At 43.5% G+C, this 21064-nt stretch overlaps 1 protein-coding gene across 1 annotated transcript in view; it reads left to right on the top strand.

Moving 5' to 3' along the window:
* Positions 1-18564, top strand: part of DUSP3 (dual specificity phosphatase 3) — a 220908-nt gene extending 202344 nt beyond the window's left edge. Inside the window, exon 3 of the mRNA XM_068263242.1 lies at positions 15582-18564. Coding sequence (XP_068119343.1) covers positions 15582-15787 — 206 coding nt within the window. The 3' untranslated portion in view covers positions 15788-18564. The remainder of the gene's footprint in view (positions 1-15581) is intronic.
* The last annotated feature ends 2500 nt before the right edge of the window (positions 18565-21064 follow it).

Raw genomic sequence — 21064 nt, 5'->3', positions numbered from 1 at the left:
AGGTCCCTCCGCCGTGTGTATGCGGAGGGACCTGGCGACGAGCTGTCGCCGGCTTGTCGCGCACACGACAGGCCACAAATGTAGCCCGTGAGTATGGGCCATAACAATCCTCCTGGTGATAAATGCAGAGTTGCCCACACTCTGGTTTCAATTTGCATCCCAGCCTCTAATCTCCCTCCCCCTGTGCAATGCTTGCTGTGCTGACTCTTTCATTTGTACCTCTCGTGCAGGCACTATTCCATTCCTCTTCCAGCAGGTCTACCCGGCTCTATACAGCTCCATACTACCACAATGCCAATGGGGAGGGGCGGAGAGACAAGCACACCTGTTGGAGGAGGAAGGAAGTAGAGCATGCACGGAGAGGTAAAGATGCAGAAGCCTCTGCAAACAAGATCAGAAGAGACTCCCCGGTTTATACTGAGGCTAGAAATCATTACCTCCCTGCTCGTACAGTTTGTTAGACACACACCCTGTCCTGTAGAAATAGGCTGGAGTTGGGGAAAGTGCAGAGGCTCCACCAGGATGCTGCCTGCTCCCAGTGGAAACAGTAAATTCGGGCGCCTGAGGCTAGTGGACAAATCGGGCGCCGCCATTCACTTCTATAATAAATATCGTTTAATGGGCGCCCGGTAGGAAAAAAGGGCGCCGGAGAAAATTAACGTTTTAAAAGCGGCGCCCGGAGACTTAATGTTTTATTACTGTTTCTCATGATTACACATTATTTAATGATTTATACATGTTTAAATATTATTTTTAAACGAAAACCAGTACAATATTTTTCCCAAACATTATTTTTAAACGGAAAACATTAGTTTTTTTTTCTTTTTTTTTTTTTTTTTTTTTACATTATTTTTAAACGAAAAAAATAACAGGGGGGTCTTAGGTTTAGGCACCAACAGGGGGGTCTTAGGTTTAGGCACCAACAGGGGGTCTTAGGTTTAGGCACCAACAGGGGGGTCTTAGGTTTAGGCACCAACAGGGGGGTCTTAGGTTTAGGCACTAACAGGGGGGTCTTAGGTTTAGGCACCAACAGGGGGGTCTTAGGTTTAGGCACCAACAGGGGGTCTTAGGTTTAGGCACCAACAGGGGGGTCTTAGGTTTAGGCACCAACAGGGGGGTCTTAGGTTTAGGCACCAACAGGGGGGTCTTAGGTTTAGGCACCAACAGGGGGGTCTAGGGGTTAGGGGTAGGTACAGGGAGGGTTACTTAGGCACCAACAGGGGGGGTCTTAGGTTTAGGCATCAACAGGGGGGTCTAGGGGTTAGGGGTAGGTACAGGGAGGGTTACTTAGTAATTTTTTTTTAAACGTTATTATACGTTTCACTATTTAAACGAAAGATTAACGTTTTTACAATTGCCGATTTAATGCACATTATTTAATGATTTATAACGTTTAAAAACATTACTTTTAAACGAAATACATTTTTAAACGTAATCCATGCTTATCGTTAAAAACCCGGCGCCCTTTTTTCCCATCGCCCCTTTTTAACGTACGCGCTCCCAGTGCCCCGCAGGGATCTTTCATCCCCCACCGCCACACAAGTGAGTCATGTGCCACCCGACTCCCGCTGCTTATCATTTGCAAACCATGCAGGGCGGTGGAAGACAGATCTGGTCTGGCTGCTTACAGCGGGGAAGTGCAGTGGAGGCTTCAGCTGGCGGCTGGGCTTTTTGATGATGTTTACTCCCGACACCTCTGCCCCAAACACTGCTGAAATTCTGGTGCCCTAGGCCATGGCCTAGGTTGGCTTGCCAGAAATCCAGCCCCGGCTGCTAGCAGTGGCCGCTATAATAATTTTTCTGGTGCGTGTACATGCCTGCCTAATTTTTCTGGCTGCACTGCAGCTGCAACAACAAAACAAAAGGCATGTACATGTGCCAAAACCCCTTGGGGATCACTACCTTGCCGCGGTGAAGGGGCTTGCGTATCACTATGAAGCAATGACTGCCGGCTATATGAGTGTCTCGGGGGGGATAAGGCCGTTGCTTCATTGTGGACAGACCAAATTCGATCAGCTGGACAGTCACTGTTCTGTCATTGAGCTACCTCAGCCCGGCGACCGCATGGGCTGGAAAGCCGCCATCACCTGCACTCTCGTCATGGTGTGCACCAGTCAAGTGCGGCCGTCACTACACAAACAGCTGTGTGCGGTGCGTTACACAGTGAGTTTGGTGTGTCAGTGTGAAGCAGTACACTAATTACACTCCCTGATTGATGTATACACATGCAAGGTGTTTTAAAGCACTTTAGGCCTCCAATTTAGCATTGCAATGTGATTTCTTCCCTTAAAACCTTGCTGTGCATCAAATCCAGATTTTTCCCCAGGACTTTTGGCGTCTATCCCACTCCCCCATGCAAAAACTCAGATGTTAGACCCCTTGAAACATCTTTTCCATCACTTCCATCACTTTTGTTGCCAGCATAAATGTTTCTAATTTTTGAAGTTCGCCTCCCCATTGAAGTCTACTGCGGTTCGCGGAAGTTCGCGAGAACCAAACTTTTTGAGGAGGTTTGCGTTCGAGGTTCGAGCCCTCTCTAGTAGTTTTTGGTTCCTTATGTGTTTGAGTTTGACACCCTTGATTTAAAGGAAACCTAAAGTGAGACTTCCATATTTATTTCATTTTAAACAATACCAGTTGCCTGTCAGTCCTGCTGATCTCTTTGGCTGCAGTAGTTTCTGAATCCCAATTTCTGAAACAAGCATGCAGCTAATCCAGTCAGACTTCAGTCAGAGCACCTGATCTGCATGCTTGTTCAGGGTCTGTGGCTAAAAGCAGAGGATCAGCAGGACAACCAGGCAATATGCATTGTTTAAAAGGAAATAAATATGGCAGCCTCTATATCCTTCTCACTTTAAGTTCCGCTATACCCATAGTATCATATGTGAGGCTGGGTTCACATATGACATAGCGTGAAAAAGTAGCGTTTTAGGATGGTGCACTGGTGATTTTCATTTGCGTTTTTACTGCATTTTTGGTGCATATTTTTTTTTAATGCAGATGCGTTTTTCATGCATTTTGCCTGCGTTTTAAGGCGTTTGCGGTTTGCTAATGTAAAACGCATTTGCGTTTTGTATGCGTTTTTAATATAAATTTATGCACATCACTGGGAAGACAACAGGAAGCAGAAGCACATCAGAGATCTTTATTTTTTAATCAAAAATGCAATAAAAAAATGTATGCAAAACGCTATGCACATGCGTTACCATAGACTTTCATTATGTGCATTTTGGCAGCCATCCTGCATAATATGCAGCACTACCAGCTTTGCGAAATGCATACTGTACAAACGGAGTGCAATTCAGCTTCTTCTGCATCCCATAGACCAGTGATGGCTAACCTTTCAGAGGCCGAGTGCCCAAACTGCGACCTAACATCGACTTATCTATCTCCGAGTGCCAGAAATGGGCGTGGCCATGATATTGTATGGGCGGAGCTAACGTAATGATGTAACAGCGAGGCATAAGAAAGCAGTGTTTCCGCCATGATGTGGTGAAACGAGGATTCGCATCATGGGTGTGCAGAAACTGTGTGATGCTATTTATTAGTATACCCGCCGTAACCCCAAAGCAGCAAATATAGCCAACTATGACCTTTAAGGGCTCATTCACACTGTGTGCTGCGTTGTCAGTTTTGACGCAACGCACATAATGTAAGATTCATATGGTAACATGAAAGTCAATAGACTTCCATGTTACCATTCACACTACAGGTGTGCGTTCCCATGCGTTACGTTGTAACGCATCTGGGAACATTTTAACGCACAACGCATACGTTTCCCCGATGGGTACAGCTGCCGACGTCCACGCTTTAGCTCACCACAATGTGCATTCCGTGCGATCACTGTGCGTTGGCAGCGCATGCATGAAATTGCATTCGTGCATACGTTCTGTAGTGTGAATGAGCCCTTAATAATAAATGCAGCAACATTTACCCCAGACACCAGAAAATAAACGCAATGTGTGCAACATTTCAGCAGAAAATCATGCAATGTGGGCCACATTTCACCAGAAAACAAACGCAGTGGGCCACATTTCACCAGAAAATAGACGCAGTGGGCCACATTTCACCAGAAAATAGACGCAGTGGGCCACATTTCAAGAGAAAATAAACGCAGTCGTCCACATTTCACCAGAAAACAAACACAGTGGGCCACATTTCACTAGAAAACAAACGCAGCGGGCAGCATTTCACCAGAAAACAAACGCAGCGGGCAGCATTTCACCAGAAAAAAAACGCAGCGGGCAGCATTTCACCAGAAAACAATCGCAGTGGGCAGCATTTCACTGTAAATAAACGCAGTGGGCCACAATTCACCAGAAAATAAACGCAGTGGGCCACAATTTACCAGAAAACATACACAGTGGGCCACATTTCACCAGAAAACATACGCAGTGGGCCACAAATCACCAGAAAACATACGCAGTGGGCAGCATTTCACTGTAAATAAACGCAGTGGGCCACAATTCACAAGAAAATAAACGCAGTGGGCCACAATTCACCAGAAAACATACGCAGTGGGCAGCATTTCATAGTAAATAAACACAATGTGGGAAACATTTTAGCAGAAAACAACACAGTGGGCCGCATTTCACCTGCAAAAAAAAGGAATGTACTCACCTGACAGAAGTCTTCCCTCTCGGCTGGGCTCTGGCGTGCATCTTCCCCGGATCTTCTGCAGCTGAGTCTCCCGCGCTGCCGCTGACAGGCAGAGTGCAGGGCTATGGGAAGATGGCTGCCGCCGAAGCCCTGTACTGGAGACACAAATAGTCTCCAGTACAGGGCTTCGGGACGGCAGCCATCTTGCCGTAGCCCTGGTCTTCCTCCCGGGAGACTGCGGGCTATGAACTGGCGCGGCGGCGTCTAGTAGACGCTGCGGCCAGTTCATAAGCAGCGGTGGCGTGCCAGCAGATTAGGCTACGGGCCCGGCACGCGTGCCATACGTTCGCCACCGCTGCCATAGACTAACATCAGGGCCAGTCTTAGGTTTCACAGCGCCCTGAGCGAAACCTGATTTTTGTGCCCCCCCCATCCTCTTCCCGGATTTCTCCTAGGACAGTGGTTCCCAACCTTTTTGACGTTGTGATACAAATTCTCAGATGTCCGTAAAAGGTCACATATGCATAATGGAAAAAATACTATTAATAACCATGAATGGATGGAAAGAGTGCATTATCCTGAATATACTTAAAAATGAAGGCTAGAACCTTTCAGGAATATTAATAAAAACAATTGGTGGGACAGTTAGCCGCCCCCTCCATTTACAATGATAGCACAGCACCGACAATTTGCACCACGTGTTATAGCCGCAGTGCGCCCTCCCCCCCCCCCCTCCCCCTAAACAAAAATGCCCTCAGACTCAGTATAGGTAGGTAGCCAGGGATAGGTGCCCCCAGTATAGGATCTCATGTGTATAGTTCTGGTTCGGAAGTGGCACACCTTGCCCAAGGTGCGGGTGCTATGGCCTGTGGATGCTGAGCCTCAGCATCCAAATATTCAACAGCAAGGTAAAAAATCCAGGTCAGCACACCTTCTCAAAATACAGAGTATCCCAATTTATTGCTTCATAAGCACGTGAAACATCGGTAGGTGCCCTCAATATAGGTTGCCAAGCATAGGTGCCCCCAATTTCGGAAGTCAGTTGAAGAAGGTCACCATCCCCTCATAGGTAGCCAGGCGTAGGTGCCTCCAGTATAGGTAGCCAGGTGTTGGTGCCCTCAGTAAAGGTAGCCAGCTTTAGGTGCCCCCAGTATAGGAATTAGGTGTAGGTGCCCTCAGTATAGGCAACCAGCTATAGGCTTGGAAGCCGGCGCCCTGAGCGACCGCTCCAGTCGCTCAGGTCAAAGGCCGGCTATGACTAACATTGCTGCATAAAACGCAGCGCTTTATGCTACGCTAGCGTTTCTGCTATGTGTGCACCCGACTTCAAGGAGAAATTGTTTATATATGTAAAACCTTGACAAAAGACATTCGGATTCCTGCATACAGTGACTCATTTGGACACTGACTTACTGGGAATCCTCCCTTCAATATCTTATACATCTATTTATAATCATCTTGGATGGGAGCTGGATTAGTCTGACACTTTCAGCTACATTCGAGATCTTTAAAAGGAGTCATTCTTGTACATAATGAAGTTGCCTGGCATATGAACTGCATGTATGGCGGTATTTACAGTTTATCAGACACTGCTGGATGACAGATGCTTTGTGTTTATTTTTAGAGATTCCAGTAGTGCTGTCATATGTTTTTAATATGACTGCCTAGCTCACACTAGGCCCACTATAACTCCTGATGGTACTGTTTTCTTACTGGGTGATATGACAGGTTGGGCATCTTACCGTCTTCAAATTTGCCAAGAGTCTCCTTAATTTGTCTCAGAACTTTAAATACACCACATATTGCTGGGTGTGAATACATTATAGTTTGTTAAACATCAATAATTTGCATTTTTATTTTTTTTCTGAAATCAAATTTATTTTAGTTTCTGAAATCGTTTAAGCATTGAATTTGAAGATACACTGAAGCGAAAAAAATATATTATATAATTAATTGGTTGTGTAGTACGGATAATTACTAGAGCATTAGTAGCAAAGAAAATATTCTCATATTTTTATTTTCAGTTATATAGGGTTTTTTTTTTATAACATAGCATCATTCTCTAATATTTGCCGTTTACACACTACTCAGCATTCTAATTGATTTTACAGAGCAGGTCAGTTAACTTTTGAACTGTCCCCTGGAGAGAAAAAGAAAATACAGTGACTGACAGTTGAGATAACAAGCTTCAGAAGACAGAGCTCTCTGCGACTTTAAAAGTCATGGAGCTCAATGGCTCTTTTGCATAGATAACTGGATTTTCTTAACTCTTCCTGTACTGGAAACAATATTAGACTTATGTCTTTGCTCATAATGTTTTATTTCTTATCTGTACTACATATGCAAATCATTATATATATATTTTGGTTCATTGTCTCTTTACTGTAGCCTTACTTCACCTTGTCACATGGCTCTTTTTTTGTTGATGTGCCAACACTTGATGCCTTAACTACTTGATGCACGCTGTACAGTTCATTCATGGCCCTGCAAAGTTCACAGGATGCACCAGGGCCGTGAATGCAAGTCTGCAGTGGCGTGCAGCCAACGCTCGCTCCCCGCACGCACCGCCGCTACCGCCACTTAGCGGATAGGTTTATGAATGGGATTGCAATTCCCGATTCCCGAATCAATGAATACCGGCGTCTACGAGAAGTTGGCCTTTATTGTATCTTCCTGTTGTTACACTGCTACGCATTACTTCCAATTCACGTGGTTACGTACGGGAATCGGAAATAATGACTGAGGACATCTTGTGGACAAATAGTAAATTACACCAAAATTCATTTTTATTTAAAGAGAACCCGAGCTGGGTTTGAAGAATGTGATCTGCATAGTGAGGCTGGATCTGCCTATACAGCTCAGCCTCTGTTGGTATTCCAACCCCCCCTAAGGTCCCCCTGCACTCTGCAATCCCTGATAAATCACATCCGTGCTGTCGACACACAGCGTGTTGCAGTGGCTGTGTTTTTCTCTATGGTGTCAGTCTGCTGCTCTCCCCACCTCTTGCAGAACTCTGGTCCCCGCCTGCCTCCCTTCCCTCCTCGCTGATTAGAGGGAAGGGAGGGGGGCAGGGACCGGAGCTCTGCAGGAGGCGGGGGAGCAGCCGAGACTGACACTACAGATGTAAACACAGCCACACAGCGTGGCTGTGATTGATGTCTGATTTCAGAGTGCAGGTGTGAGAAAACGCAGAAAAGCCGCTGCGGGTGCTCAGAACAAGGCGGCTGATTCCGCGTCCAACGCGGCAGGTTGCGCGCATGGGCCTGCATCTGCTGGCATGACTGAACGCGGAGAAACCGCCGCATGTCTTGAGAACAAGGCGGCGGATTCCGCATCCGACACGGCAGTTTGCACGCATAGGCCTACATCTGACAATATGGCTGAACGCGGGGAAACTGCCGCATGCTCTAATAGCGGTGCGGCTGGTTCCGCGCCCAGCACAGCGGATGGTTTACAGCACAGGTCTGGTGTGGCTGGGACTGATAGTCCACACAGATTCAGAAGGACACGCGCGCGCGCGCTGAGAGGCAGAGCTGGGGAGTCTCAGGCCTTCTGGAAGGAGCCTGCTCGTTGGGCAGTATCTCTTACTGCCTTGCACCCTCTATACGGGGGGCTCTCCTCAAAGTATTACTGTTGCACCAAACACTCATATCACTCAGGTGTCCAGAGGTTAAAGATATATCTGATTATCGGTGATACTGCAGATCATCAATAATCGGGTATATATCTGTATTCTCGGTGATACTGCAGATCACCGGTAATCAGATCCTCTCTGTGTTACACCGATCGTTACAGCAGAGGGACATTAGGGGGGTTTGGAATACCAACAGAGGCTGGGCTGTATAGGCAGATCCAGCCTCTGTATTCAGATCACATTCTTCAAACCCAGCTCGGGTTCTCTTTTATTTAATAAAAATCCCTATACTGACTTTTATAATTAACTATTTCTCTCCCACACCCTCCCATAGTACCCATAGTACTTTTTTTTATATATATATGGGGGGGGGGGGGGGATAACATAAAAAAAATATAAGTAGTTTCCTTAGGGACTGAACTTTTTTTAAAATTTATGTCAAGGCGGTATATTACTATTAATTTTTAATTTATGGGCTTGTAATTAGTGATGAAACTGAAAAAATGCACCTTTATTTCCAAATAAAATATTGGCGCCATAAATTGTACTAGGGCAATTTTTTAAACGTTGCAATAACCGGGACAAATGGGCAAATAAAATGTGTGGCTTTTATTCACAGTAGAACGTTCTATTTTAACACTATAATGGCCAAAAATTGAGAAATAATGCATTTTTCAATTTTTTTCTTATTATTCATGTTAAAATGCATTTAGGATAAAATAATTCTTAGCATACTGTACCTCCCAAAGAAAGCCTAATTGGTGGTGAGAAAAACAAGATGAAGATCATTTCGCTGTGATTAGTAGTAATTAAGTTATTGGTGAAAGAAAGGGAGGAGCGCTGACAGGTGAAAATTGCTCTGGTCCACAAGGGGAAAAAAAAAACCCACACATCAAGTGGTTAAAGCTGTTTTATGCTGATGGTTATGATATTGGAATCCTAATAAGCAGCCCCTTAATCTGTCTTTGTCAGCATACAAATAAAATGCAAATTTACAAACCTTAGGCCCTATTGTTCTAACGTTTTCGATTTCTGTACATACTGCGGCATGGTTAAACAAAAACCATTCATTTTGACTTTATTGAACCTGTGTTGCAATGAGTTGGGTATTACAAAAATCCTAACTCAAGTAAGTTAAGTAGTAGTGCACTGAAGATCTTATTCCATTCTGCTCTTATGCCAAATGACCAAAACTCAGGCAGCCCACTGATCAAGAAACAAAAGCGGAGCACTCCGATAGGGCAGTATCTTTTATTCGCAATTTGTAAAAAATCATAAGCACTTAACAAGACGTCCAAAGAAAAAAGTCAAGCTATTTACGGCAGAAGTGGAGTGTTGCAGGGACTTCAGTGCCGCTTAGTGGGACGAGACTCCGGAGGTAAATTTAACTTTTCATTACCGCAGCGCTGTAGGATTTTTTCTTTTAGAATGGAGGTCCTCTTTAAGTATGTCACGTGATCAGAAAAAGGAGGTATGGAAGCACGCCAAGAACAGAAGAGACATGTCACATGACCCATTGTTGGATCCAAGGAGTGGGAACCCTTGCTAATTTCCTTGGGGGGACCCAGTGGTTATTGCTGCACCCAACCTCAAACTGACAATGTTTCAGTCGGAAACACTGTCATTCATGTGCTCCTCTGGTTGGGGAGGCAGTGTACTGTATTTCTTTTGCTGCTTACAATGATGGACATTGGAAGCTCCCAAGGGCCACATAAATGCCAAGGAGGGCCTCATTTGGCCCGCAGGCCTTGAGTTTAACACCTAAAGCATTAGGTAGAGACTTTGTTTTACTTTCAGGGACATAACAACAGCCCATCCCCCACCCCAGACCCCAAGCTAAATTACTGCATACACACACACACACACACGTACATTACATTTCACCACTTGGTCACGTTGGTGCAGAGTGAGCTGAATGACGACTCACCCTGCTGCCTCTGATTACTATTCCCCACCGAGTCGTAGCTACTGCGGGAAAAGCGGTCTGCCGATCGTTGGTACCCGAATTACACTGCTAAAACGGCCACAGACATTTTAACATTATTCTATGGTGGCACCCAGGTCAGGCGTAGTGCAGGGAAGAGTGTGCGTCAGAATAGCCTGCCTTGATACACATATGTACTGGCCAGTCAAACCTCCCCACCCCAACTTGCAAAGTAGCACAAGGAGCAATGTACCTTTTCCAGCACTGCATCGGGATTCCTCTTCCTTCTGGCAGTCACAGGCTTTAAAGTGAATGGGAATTAATATTAAAAAAATAAGCCAGATACTTACCTAAGAAGAGGGAAGGCTCTGGAGCCTTCCCGCTCTTCGTTTGGTCCCCATTCCAGCGTTCGCTCCCTGGTAGCAATATTCGACCAGTTTGGTCAAATACTGCTCTCTCTCTGCTGCGAAGGAGGCTCCCGTAGACAGGGCGCTCCATACTGCGCACGTGAGAGGCATGTGCGCCCTCCCTTGCGCACCACCGCGTGTGCGCAGTATGGAACCTCCTGTCTCCGGGAGGACTCGGCTCTCGAAGACTTCCGAAGTTCCCTGTGACGGGGGATTCAGGATCTGCCACTGCAACAAGGCCACCGGGAGAAGAGCAGGAAGGATCTATAGGACCCAGAGACTTCCCTCACCTTAGTTAAGTATCTGGTTTATTATATTTTTCCACAATTCCCAGTTGCTTTAGGCATGTGGATGTAGGTGTTAGGGGCTATTATGTTAAGCCAGTGGCTACATTCTGCTTATGGAGTCGTGTACCACCTGTTTATTGTTGTAAAATTCATCTCTGTAAGCTGCATAATGCCACAGGCTCTCTTCATTACCTGAAGATATCAAACTATCGTTTAGTATCCAGTTCCATCCCACGGAATGTTTCTGAGGCTAACGTGTGATGTTTTCTGATGTTGGGGTATTGACCATATGGTTGTGAAAAGCAGAGGGAGAGCCCAGTGAGCCTGAGGCTGTAATACTAACAGTCAAATCAAGCGGAAGAGATCTCTGGGGAGGAAGCCTAAATCTGGAGATAGAAGAAAATGCTGCATTTTCTAAACATCTAAACTGTTCAAAACGAAGTAGATTTTTAGTCTATAATAGTTTACAATATATACCATCATAGCAATACCTGGAAATATGTCTCCTGTATATAGTGCAATGGTTGCTATGGGGCCCAGAGCCAAGATATAGCACATGGAGACTTAAAGAGTAACTTAAGTGAAAAGGAGAAAAAAAGGAGAAAAAAATAAATCAGTACATTGCAAAGTGAGAAGTTAAAGCTAACGGGAAGCGAAAAAAAATCAAACACATACTTACCTAAGGAGAGGGAAGGCTCTAGGTCCTATAGAGCTTTCCTGTTCTTCTCATGGTCCCCTACTTCCAGCACTGTCACCCCCGGTAGCAGTATTCAACCAAATTGGTCAAATACTGCTCTCTGTCGCCACAGGAGGCTTTGCAAGTCTTCGGGAGCTCAAGTGTTCCTGAAGACAGGCAGCTCTGTACTGCGCCTGCGCTAGGGTGTTCTCTTGCGCATGTTGTTTGATCCACAATGAGCCTGAATGTCGTCATCTTTACTGCTGGCAGACAAAAAAAACCCTAAAAAACTAGATAGCACCAACTGCTATTATTTATAACCACACCCTCTAACTTGCGTTAGGCGAAAAGTTTGTTTTTTTATGGATATACTTTAAACGACCATTGTGGACAGCACCATCAAAACACATTTAAAATGTTGAATTATTTAGGAGTGGTTTGGTGCTGCTTATAGTGGGTTCTTTTCTTTGTTTTTGGCTTCTTTTTATGGATATACATATGCACAGAGGAAGGTACTGGTTGCTTGGCAGTTTGAAACAGTTTTAATTTCCCACAATGCAACCAGGTTTACAGAAAGGAAACTGTCATGACATCACACTGTGGGAGGCGTTTTACCACAATATCAGCCATACAGAGCCCCTGATGATCTATTTGAGAAAAGGTAAATATTTTTCATGGAAAAGAGGGTATCAGCTACTAATTGGGATGAAGTTCAATCCTTGGTTACAGTTACACTTAATAATAATAATTTGGTTATGAATAATACATATTTTTCCTCCACATTTATCTGTATATTGCCATACATTTGGAGTGTGTATATATATATATATATATATGTGTGTGTATATGTATATATATATATATATATATATATATATATATATATATATATATATATATATATATATACTTCCTCACGTGTCCTTCACTATGGTTATGTGCTGTATGTATATGTAGGTAGATGCTTACTTTGTATACTGTACCTGATTGTATGTGGTGGATCGCATGTATGTGTTTGTACCATCTCCGACCCTGTATGAGCCAAAAATAATTCCGGGTACAACCCCCGTTGTACTTGGCGAAATAAATATGATTCTGATTCTGAGACATATATATATATATATACAGGTCCTTCTCAAAAAATTAGCATATTGTGATAAAGTTCATTATTTTCTGTAATGTACTGATAAACATTAGACTTTCATATATTTTAGATTCATTACACACAACTGAAGTAGTTCAAGCCTTTTATTGTTTTAATATTGATGATTTTGGCATACAGCTCATGAAAACCCAAAATTCCTATCTCAAAAAATTAGCATATTTCATCCGACCAATAAAAGAAAAGTGTTTTTAAAACATAAAAAGTCAACCTTTAAATAATGATGTTCAGTTATGCACTCAATACTTGGTCGGGAATCCTTTTGCAGAAATTACTGCTTCAATGCGGCGGGGCATGGAGGCAATCAGCCTGTGGCACTGCTCAGGTGTTATGGAGGCCCAGGATGCTTCGATAGCGGCCTTAAGCTCATCCAGAGTGTTGGGTCTTGCGTCTCTCAACTTTCTCTCCACAATATCCCACAGATTCTCTATGGGGTTCAGGTCAGGAATAGTTGGCAGGCCAATTGAGCACAGTAATACCATGGTCAGTAAACCATTTACCAGTGGTTTTGGCACTGTGAGCAGGTACCAAGTCGTGCTGAAAAATGAAATCTTCATCTCCATAAAGCTTTTCAGCAGATGTAAGCATGAAGTGCTCCAAAATCTCCTGATAGCTAGCTGCATTGACCCTGCCCTTGATAAAACACAGTGGACCAACACCAGCAGCTGACATGGCACCCCAGACCATCACTGACTGTGGGTACTTGACACTGGACTTCAGGCATTTCGGCATTTCCCTCTCCCCAGTCTTCCTTCAGACTCTGGCACCTTGATTTACGAATGACATGCAAAAGTTGCTTTCATCCGAAAAAAGTACTTTGGACCACTGAGCAACAGTCCAGTGCTGCTTCTCTGTAGCCCAGGTCAGGCGCTTCTGCCGCTGTTTCTGGTTCAAAAGTGGCTTGACCTGAGGAATGCGGCACCTGTAGCCCATTTCCTGCACACGCCTGTACACGGTGGCTCTGGATGTTTCTACGCCAGACTCAGTCCACTGTTCCGCAGGTCCCCCAAGGTCTGCAATCGGTCCTTCTCCACAATCTTCCTCAGGGTCCGATCACCTCTTCTCGTTGTGCAGCGTTTTCTGCCACACTTTTTCCTTCCCACAGAGGTGCCTTGATACAGCACTCTTCGGCAGTCTTACCCATGATTGCGGTTTTGAGTAATGAACCAGGCTGGGAGTTTTTAAAAGCCTCAGGAATCTTTTGCAGGTGTTTAGAGTTAATTATTTGATTCAGATGATTAGGTTAATAGCTCGTTTAGAGAATCTTTTCATAATATGCTAATTTTTTGAGATAGGAATTTGGGGTTTTCATGAGCTGTATGCCAAAATCATCAATATTAAAACAATAAAAGGCTTGAACTACTTCAGTTGTGTGTAATGAATCTAAAATATATGAAAGTCTAATGTTTATCAGTACATTACAGAAAATAATGAACTTTATCACAATATGCTAATATTTTGAAAAGGACCTGTGTGTATATATATATATATATATATATATATATATATATATATATATATATAGTGATCGGGAGGATTTGGTTGGGAAAGTCCAGGACGGGGTTTATGTCTCACCCAGGTTCAGGTTTTTTGCATCTCTGTTTCCTTGATGCAGCTTAGGTTTTGATGCACGCATGCAGTAATGAGATGGGCTGGGTTTCCTGCAGGGGAAACCTTGATGCTGTCAGTCTGATATCTCTCTGCCTGGGACTGACCTAAGCTGGGTCAGGAGAGCTGCTTGAAAAGGTAACTAAAAGACTGTTTCAGTTGTGAGTTAAAAATTGCTGTAGAGAGTACTAGACTCTCTGTAGCTGTTAGACAGGGAAATACCTGTGTGTATATTAGCAGCCCCAATCCAGGCTGTCTCCTGTAGCGTGGATTGGGAGGGAGGCCCTAGAGCTGCGCAGCCGCACTCACGTCTGTGTCTGCACTCACGGACTCCTCCGGCGGCCATTTTCGAGGAGGCAGGAGAGCCCGACCCGGGCTGTGGGGTCAGGATCTGGCCGGGGGGAGATTAAGCAGCGGGACCCGGCGGAACTGCACGGAGAGCGCGGTTAGCGTCCTCCGTGCCTGCAAAAATCATGCAGGTACAGAACTTTTTTTTTTTAATTTGGGCTCGTAAGTCCTTTAAGGTGGCACATAATTGTGAGGGCATGGAATTCTCCCTTTCACTGTAGAGTTGGTGTTGCCTGAATACATGAACCAGCCAGGGATGCAGGAGGAAAGAGACACATCCTATCACATTCCCCTTAAGGAGAGTGAATGGGGCAGTGAGGAGAAGGAATAGGAGGGTGATAGAAAGGAACAGTGCAGCAAGTCTTCCTCTTCCATACCCCAAATTTGTGCCTGCCCATTCCTCCTATGAAAGATCAACTCTGCTTGAGAAATCTCGGGTAAGATTAGGCAATATAGAGCAGTGGAGGTGCCCAACAATAATAGTATATTATTGTTGGCCGCTTCCACTTCTCTATATTGCCTACTACACCTCTTTGGCAGTGTCTCTCCCACGGTTGTGGTGCCATTCACAGGCAGTTAGGACAATAGGAGTTGGACCACAGAGTTCCAGCAGGACTTGGAGTACAGAGCAGGGATGGTAATTTCCCCATAAGCGACATGTGGCGTGGCAACTTGCAAGTTCTGCAACCCACTTTTGTGAGTATAGTTATGCTTGTTACTTGAACACTATCCAGTATCCTACGTAACTGAACCATTTGGCTCCTGGTCTCATTTGTCACACAGGGTACTGTGTATCCCACCAAAGTGACCTCTCCTACTTCTATGGGTATAATTAGGGTTATTTTAGGTTGCTACACTGACTTTTTCTCTTTAATGAAGCTTGTATTAAGAATAGATTTCCTCATAGGTGATCTTTCTTCTGTTCTTCTTCTGCAGGTCGAGTGTTTGTCCACTGCCGCGAGGGATACAGCCGTTCTCCAACATTGGTCATTGCATACCTCATGTTGCGTCACAAGATGGATGTAAAAACAGCTGTCGTTACAGTCAGGCACAAGAGAGAGATTGGACCAAACGACGGATTTCTCAAGCAGCTTTGTCAACTCAATGAAAAGCTCTTATCAGAAGGAAAAATCAAGAGTTAATTTGAAAATATATCAGATTTATTGTATTAGTGCTTCAAGTGCAGAGTAATCCCTTAGCAGGGAAAGTAGAAACCATCACCTGCATAAATAGGAGGTGGTCATTTTGTAGATGAGAAAACAAGCAAATATCAAACAAACTGTAGTTTAAAATCGCGGACTAAGCTTTCTACTGAACTATGCTTGAAGGACAACTGAAGCGAGAGGGATATTGAGGCTTCCATATTTATTTCCTTTTAAGCAATACCAGTTGCCTGGCTATCATGTGGATCCTCTGATGCTTTTAGCTATAGACCCTGAACAAGCGTGCAGCTGATCAGGTGTTTCTGACATTGTTGTCTGATAAGATTAGCTACATGCATGCTTGTTTCTTGTGTGATTCAGACACTACTGCAGACAAATAGCTCAGCAGGGCTGCCAGGCAACTGGTATTGTTTAAAAGGAAATAAATAGGGCAGCATCCATATCCCTCTCACTTCAGTTGTCCTTTAACAACACTTAAACCTTATCTATGTAAATCTGTCATCCATCTAAAGTTCTAGATCAGGATGACTTTAGGAGATCTCTAACACCTGAACTGGCTCTGAAATGGAGAGAGGGCAGGAATTCTCCCTAAGTGACCCTTGCTCTTTATCCATCCTTAGCTGTTGTTAATTAAGTTCTGTAGACAATAGCATTAACAGGATTGTATTCTAGTCATTGGGTAACAGCATTTAGGGAGCAGCTCAGGTATTTCATTTAGCAGTCCTAGAAAATGGAGACATGTTTCTCACTTTAAATGGCAAAATCAAGAAAGAGCTGCATAGAATAATAACAAAATAAAGGAAGTTGGTGGACATAGGAGTCCATGGGCTTGATTCACAAAGCGGTGCTAACTGTTAGCACGCCTGTGAAAACCCCCTTAGCACGTCTAAACCAGCTTTTCGCGCGCAAAACTTTATGCGCGTAAAACTTTACGCGCGCACTGCACAGAGCGCAAGGCGCTCCGCGCAAAGTGCCCATTAAAGCCTATGGGACTTAGCGCGCGCATCGGACTTTGCACGTGTAAAACTTTGCGCGCAAAACTTTGCGCGCGATCTGATTGAGAAATCCGGGGCTAACCTACTTAGCACCCTGGTTAACACGTCTAAAGACTTTAGACGTGCTAAGTAGGTTAGCACTGCTTTGTGAATCAAGCCCCATGAGGGCTGGTGTTCCAGAAACGCATGTCTCTATAATCTTACTAGGCCTTGAGAAACAATAAGCACAAAATGGCTACCTCCGTTTGGTGTGGTTGATGAGATCACTTTAACTAATAGCAACAAATTTAATATTTAGGAAGGATTTTTCTCAGTGGCTTACGTTGACTACATACCTAAAAAAAAACTGATTGCGCAAAATCTGTGCAATATTATCGCATTTGTGTATCATGAAGACCTCCTTGTGTGATCTATCCAACTCCTATCCCATCTTTCAGAAGTGACATTACATAGTTGTTTCTATATTGCACAAATATTTTACAATCAGATTATATAAGATGTGTAGCTAGCTTTAGTGTTGTCGTTCACAGCTGACTCATCAGACGTACGTGGCCGTACACTTTTAGAAGTTTATCCCCAAAAAATATTTTTTTTTACATTTTGGTTTATTTTTTTAAACTACAATAGTTTATTACAACAGAAGCAATGTACATAGAAAGACGAATAATTACTGACTACTCTTTTGTTCCACGTTGATCTACTGAATTCAGCATGACTTATTGCCATTAGCACTGTTCTGTTCAACCCTACTCTGGTTTTTTAATATTTTGGTCTTCCCTGTTTTGATATCTGAGTTCATTGTTTTATAACGTTGAGATCTGTGTATTGACACACTATTTTTTGATGTGTAACTCACTGCCTCACCTACACTGCCGTTTTAAGCCTTTTTCTGGTATTTTTGTTATAGGAATAGCACAGCTGTAGAAGATCTCAACTAGATAGAGGGCACCCTTTTGTTCTGCCTGTCTTGATGTATGTTGACAATGGTCTGTTGTTTTACTATTCTTTTTTTAATTTTTATATTGGCTTTTTAATGTACCTTACAAAAGCATTTGCCTTTCTGTATTATAGAATTGTTTTCAGACTACTTAAGTTGTTACTAAATAGTACATTTTGCACATTTGTTCTACTTTGAAGCATGAAAAATATACTCTTCGGTACCATTGCAGTATCTACGTTTCTGTTAAATATAGTCGGGAAATGGAAAAAGAAATGACTAGCCATTCGAACATTTCTCTGATATGTAATCCTTCTTCTGTTACCATGGTTGCACCTATCCTTACCTTTCATAACTACTCTCTGCCTGCGCCATCCCTCATACTCTCTACTTATGTAATAAGTTTCGCCAAGCCATGATCAAATCCTACTTCTTCGGTGTCCCTTCCTTTACTTTCCAGATCCATTTTGTCTCTCAATCCAAATGCTGATGTTAAGTACAGATATTACAGCAGGGATTGCATCCATCGCTACTCTAAGCTCTGTCATAATGACATTCTCTAAGGTTACAATGCAGGATAAAATTGGGTACTGTTAAGACGTGCTGTAATGGCAGTTCAAGATGTGGCCAAAGCATTACAGGATGCTCTGTGGATCAAAATCTATAGGTTATTTTTCTCTGCAACCATATTTTACGTGCTTCCAGCTTTACTGCTACACAGCAGAAAACACAGACAGGGTATTGATAACCAGAAGTATGAAGGAATATCAGTGTCTAATGAATAGGCACAATTTTACTGTTTTATTAAAAACAAAGTCATATTATTGTTTGTCACCGTGTGGAATTGTGTCATACATTTAGTTGCTTTACACATAGGCCTCAATTCTGGTAGCTATGTGAGGTAAATATTTTTTGTAGGTAAAATACATCATGCTGTATTTTCCTCTTGAGCAATTCTGAAAGATTTTTTTGCATTTCGGAACATGCGGTAAAACATGATAAAATGTGCCATAAATGCATAAAGTGCGGTAAAACGTGCAGTATTTTAGCAGTAAGCATGCAGAAAATAAATAATAGTCTAATTGACTTCCATTAGTCAGGATAGTTTTTGGAAGATGTCTATTTTTGAGGGGGGAAGGTGTATTTGATTATTTAACAACCTATAAAAAGCATATATTTATTGGCATCCCCTAAAAAAAAAATCCAGTAAATATTTGGCGTTTTATTTTTACTATTCTTTTCTTTTATACAGTCTGAATAGGAACTCCACTAAAACAGCAATAGAAACTTCACTAAAAACTGCAAAATGCATACAAATTGACTTTACCTCCAAGTACAGGCAGGTCTAAGGCCCAGTGCACACCAAAAACCTCTAGCAGATCTGCAAAACGCTAGAGGTTTTTGAAGCAGATTTCAGAGCGAATCCTAGGCATGTTTAGAGAGGTTTTCTAAACATGCCTAGCGTTTTTGGAGCATTTTGGTGTAGCAGATTTCATATATTGTTACAGTAAAGCTGTTACTGAACAGCTACTGTAACAAAAACGCCTGGAAAACCTCTCTGATCTGGCATTTTTCAGAGTGTCTTGTGTTTTTCCTATACTTAACATTGAAGGCAGAAACGCCTCAGAAATCCAAAAGATGCTGCAGCCCGGGAGTTTGCGTTTGGGGAAAAAACCACCAGCCCATTCACTTTCATTAGCCAAGCGGTTTTCCCCCTGCAAGCGTTTTAAAAAACGCTTCAGAACCGCTGTGGTGTGCACCAGCCCTTAAACTGATCAGTAAATGATGTGCTAACATGCCTACTAATTTCCATGAGAATAGCTTTTTTGTTAAAATTAATGCAAATTACCTCAGGAATTACCTCATAATTTACATCATGAGGTAAAACATGACTAAAATCTACCAAAAGTGCTAAATGTCATTACCTCATGAGGTAAATTACCTCACATGAGGTAATTTGTTTAAAACCCTACCAAAACTGAGGCCATAGTGTAAGGCCATAGTGTATGGAATTCTTACTGAAACCCTTTAATTGTCATACTACTTCCCTAAGGGCCTCTGGTGTTAATACCCATCTCATCATACCATGGGAATAGACTAACACTGTCTCACAGGAAGTAGCCTTCATACTCCTCAGGCCTGCTTTGCTAGGATTTTGTCTTTGGGTTTTCTTCTCTTGAGGGAGTTAGTATGTATATGATGAGCTCCTCTGTTTGTATTCCCTTCAGTTAACTTAAAGCACCTCTGAAGTGGGGAAAAAAACTATTTAAGTGTCTATAAGCCTGTGGTGGGCTATATTACCTAACTGGCGATTTTGGCACGCTGATCAATCGTTTCCACAATCCTGCGACGTGGGTACATGTGTACATTGAAACAAATGGCAATTACAACCATCACGGCAGATTGGATCTTTAAGATCTCCAACAACTGCGCAAAGTGCCTCGATTTTTTGACCTCCCGTTCGCACCCGACATGTGTTATTGCGTGTTCCTATGGGTAGGGAGATGGACCAGGGAACACTCGTTCATTGGGAGGAGTCGATCTGAGGTTCCCTGATCCAGGGGAGACTTTTGAGAGGGTATTCGACAAAATGAGCCAGTCAAATACAAAGAGGACTGGAGGCAAGGAATGGGAGGGACCTCAAAGACAACAAGCAGAATGAGGAGTCTCAGGATTAAACAAGCCCATTATGCACTTAATTCAAGGTTTTCCCCACTTCAGAGGTATTTAAATGTTACAGTTTCTTTAAAAAAATTGTTTAGAATCAAAGATTTCACTGATTCATGTTTTTAGTATCCCCCAATCTTCAAGAGAGAAGGCCTAGGTGAGGTTGGAGAGCCAACTGATTTGAACAGCGGACTACGATGGAGCCGTGAAGATGGATGCAAAAAGAAATGACATAGTGAGACATTTTAACATCCAAACAGTCAACACGTCTTGGAGGGATCTATCAAATGCAACTCCATGCCTGTTGTAGATGTTCCTTTCAGTCCTCCAGGGTCAGGACAATGCCGGGCTAAGTGAACATGGAAAGAAGCTGGATGTGCATTAGGGGTGCTTATTATAGCTCCTCTCCCAGTCCCGCTGCACAATCCACCACCGGCGACACCCGGACCAAGTGTCGGGCTGACACTTCAGCGGGTCGGCTGGCGTGACAGTACTGCGCATGCGCGGTTTAGAGTTAGAAAACCACACATGTGCAGTGCTGTCATGCCAGCCGCCGTGGTGACACATAGCTACCGATAAGAAACCGTCAGCTCGACACTCGCCCCGAGTGTCGCCGGTGGTGGATTGTGCAGCGTGACCGTGAGAGGAGCCAGGATG

This window comes from Hyperolius riggenbachi, chromosome 12, assembly GCF_040937935.1.
Source record: "Hyperolius riggenbachi isolate aHypRig1 chromosome 12, aHypRig1.pri, whole genome shotgun sequence".
Taxonomy (NCBI): Eukaryota; Metazoa; Chordata; class Amphibia; order Anura; family Hyperoliidae; genus Hyperolius; species Hyperolius riggenbachi.
This window is presented reverse-complemented; position numbering and strand designations above follow the sequence as displayed.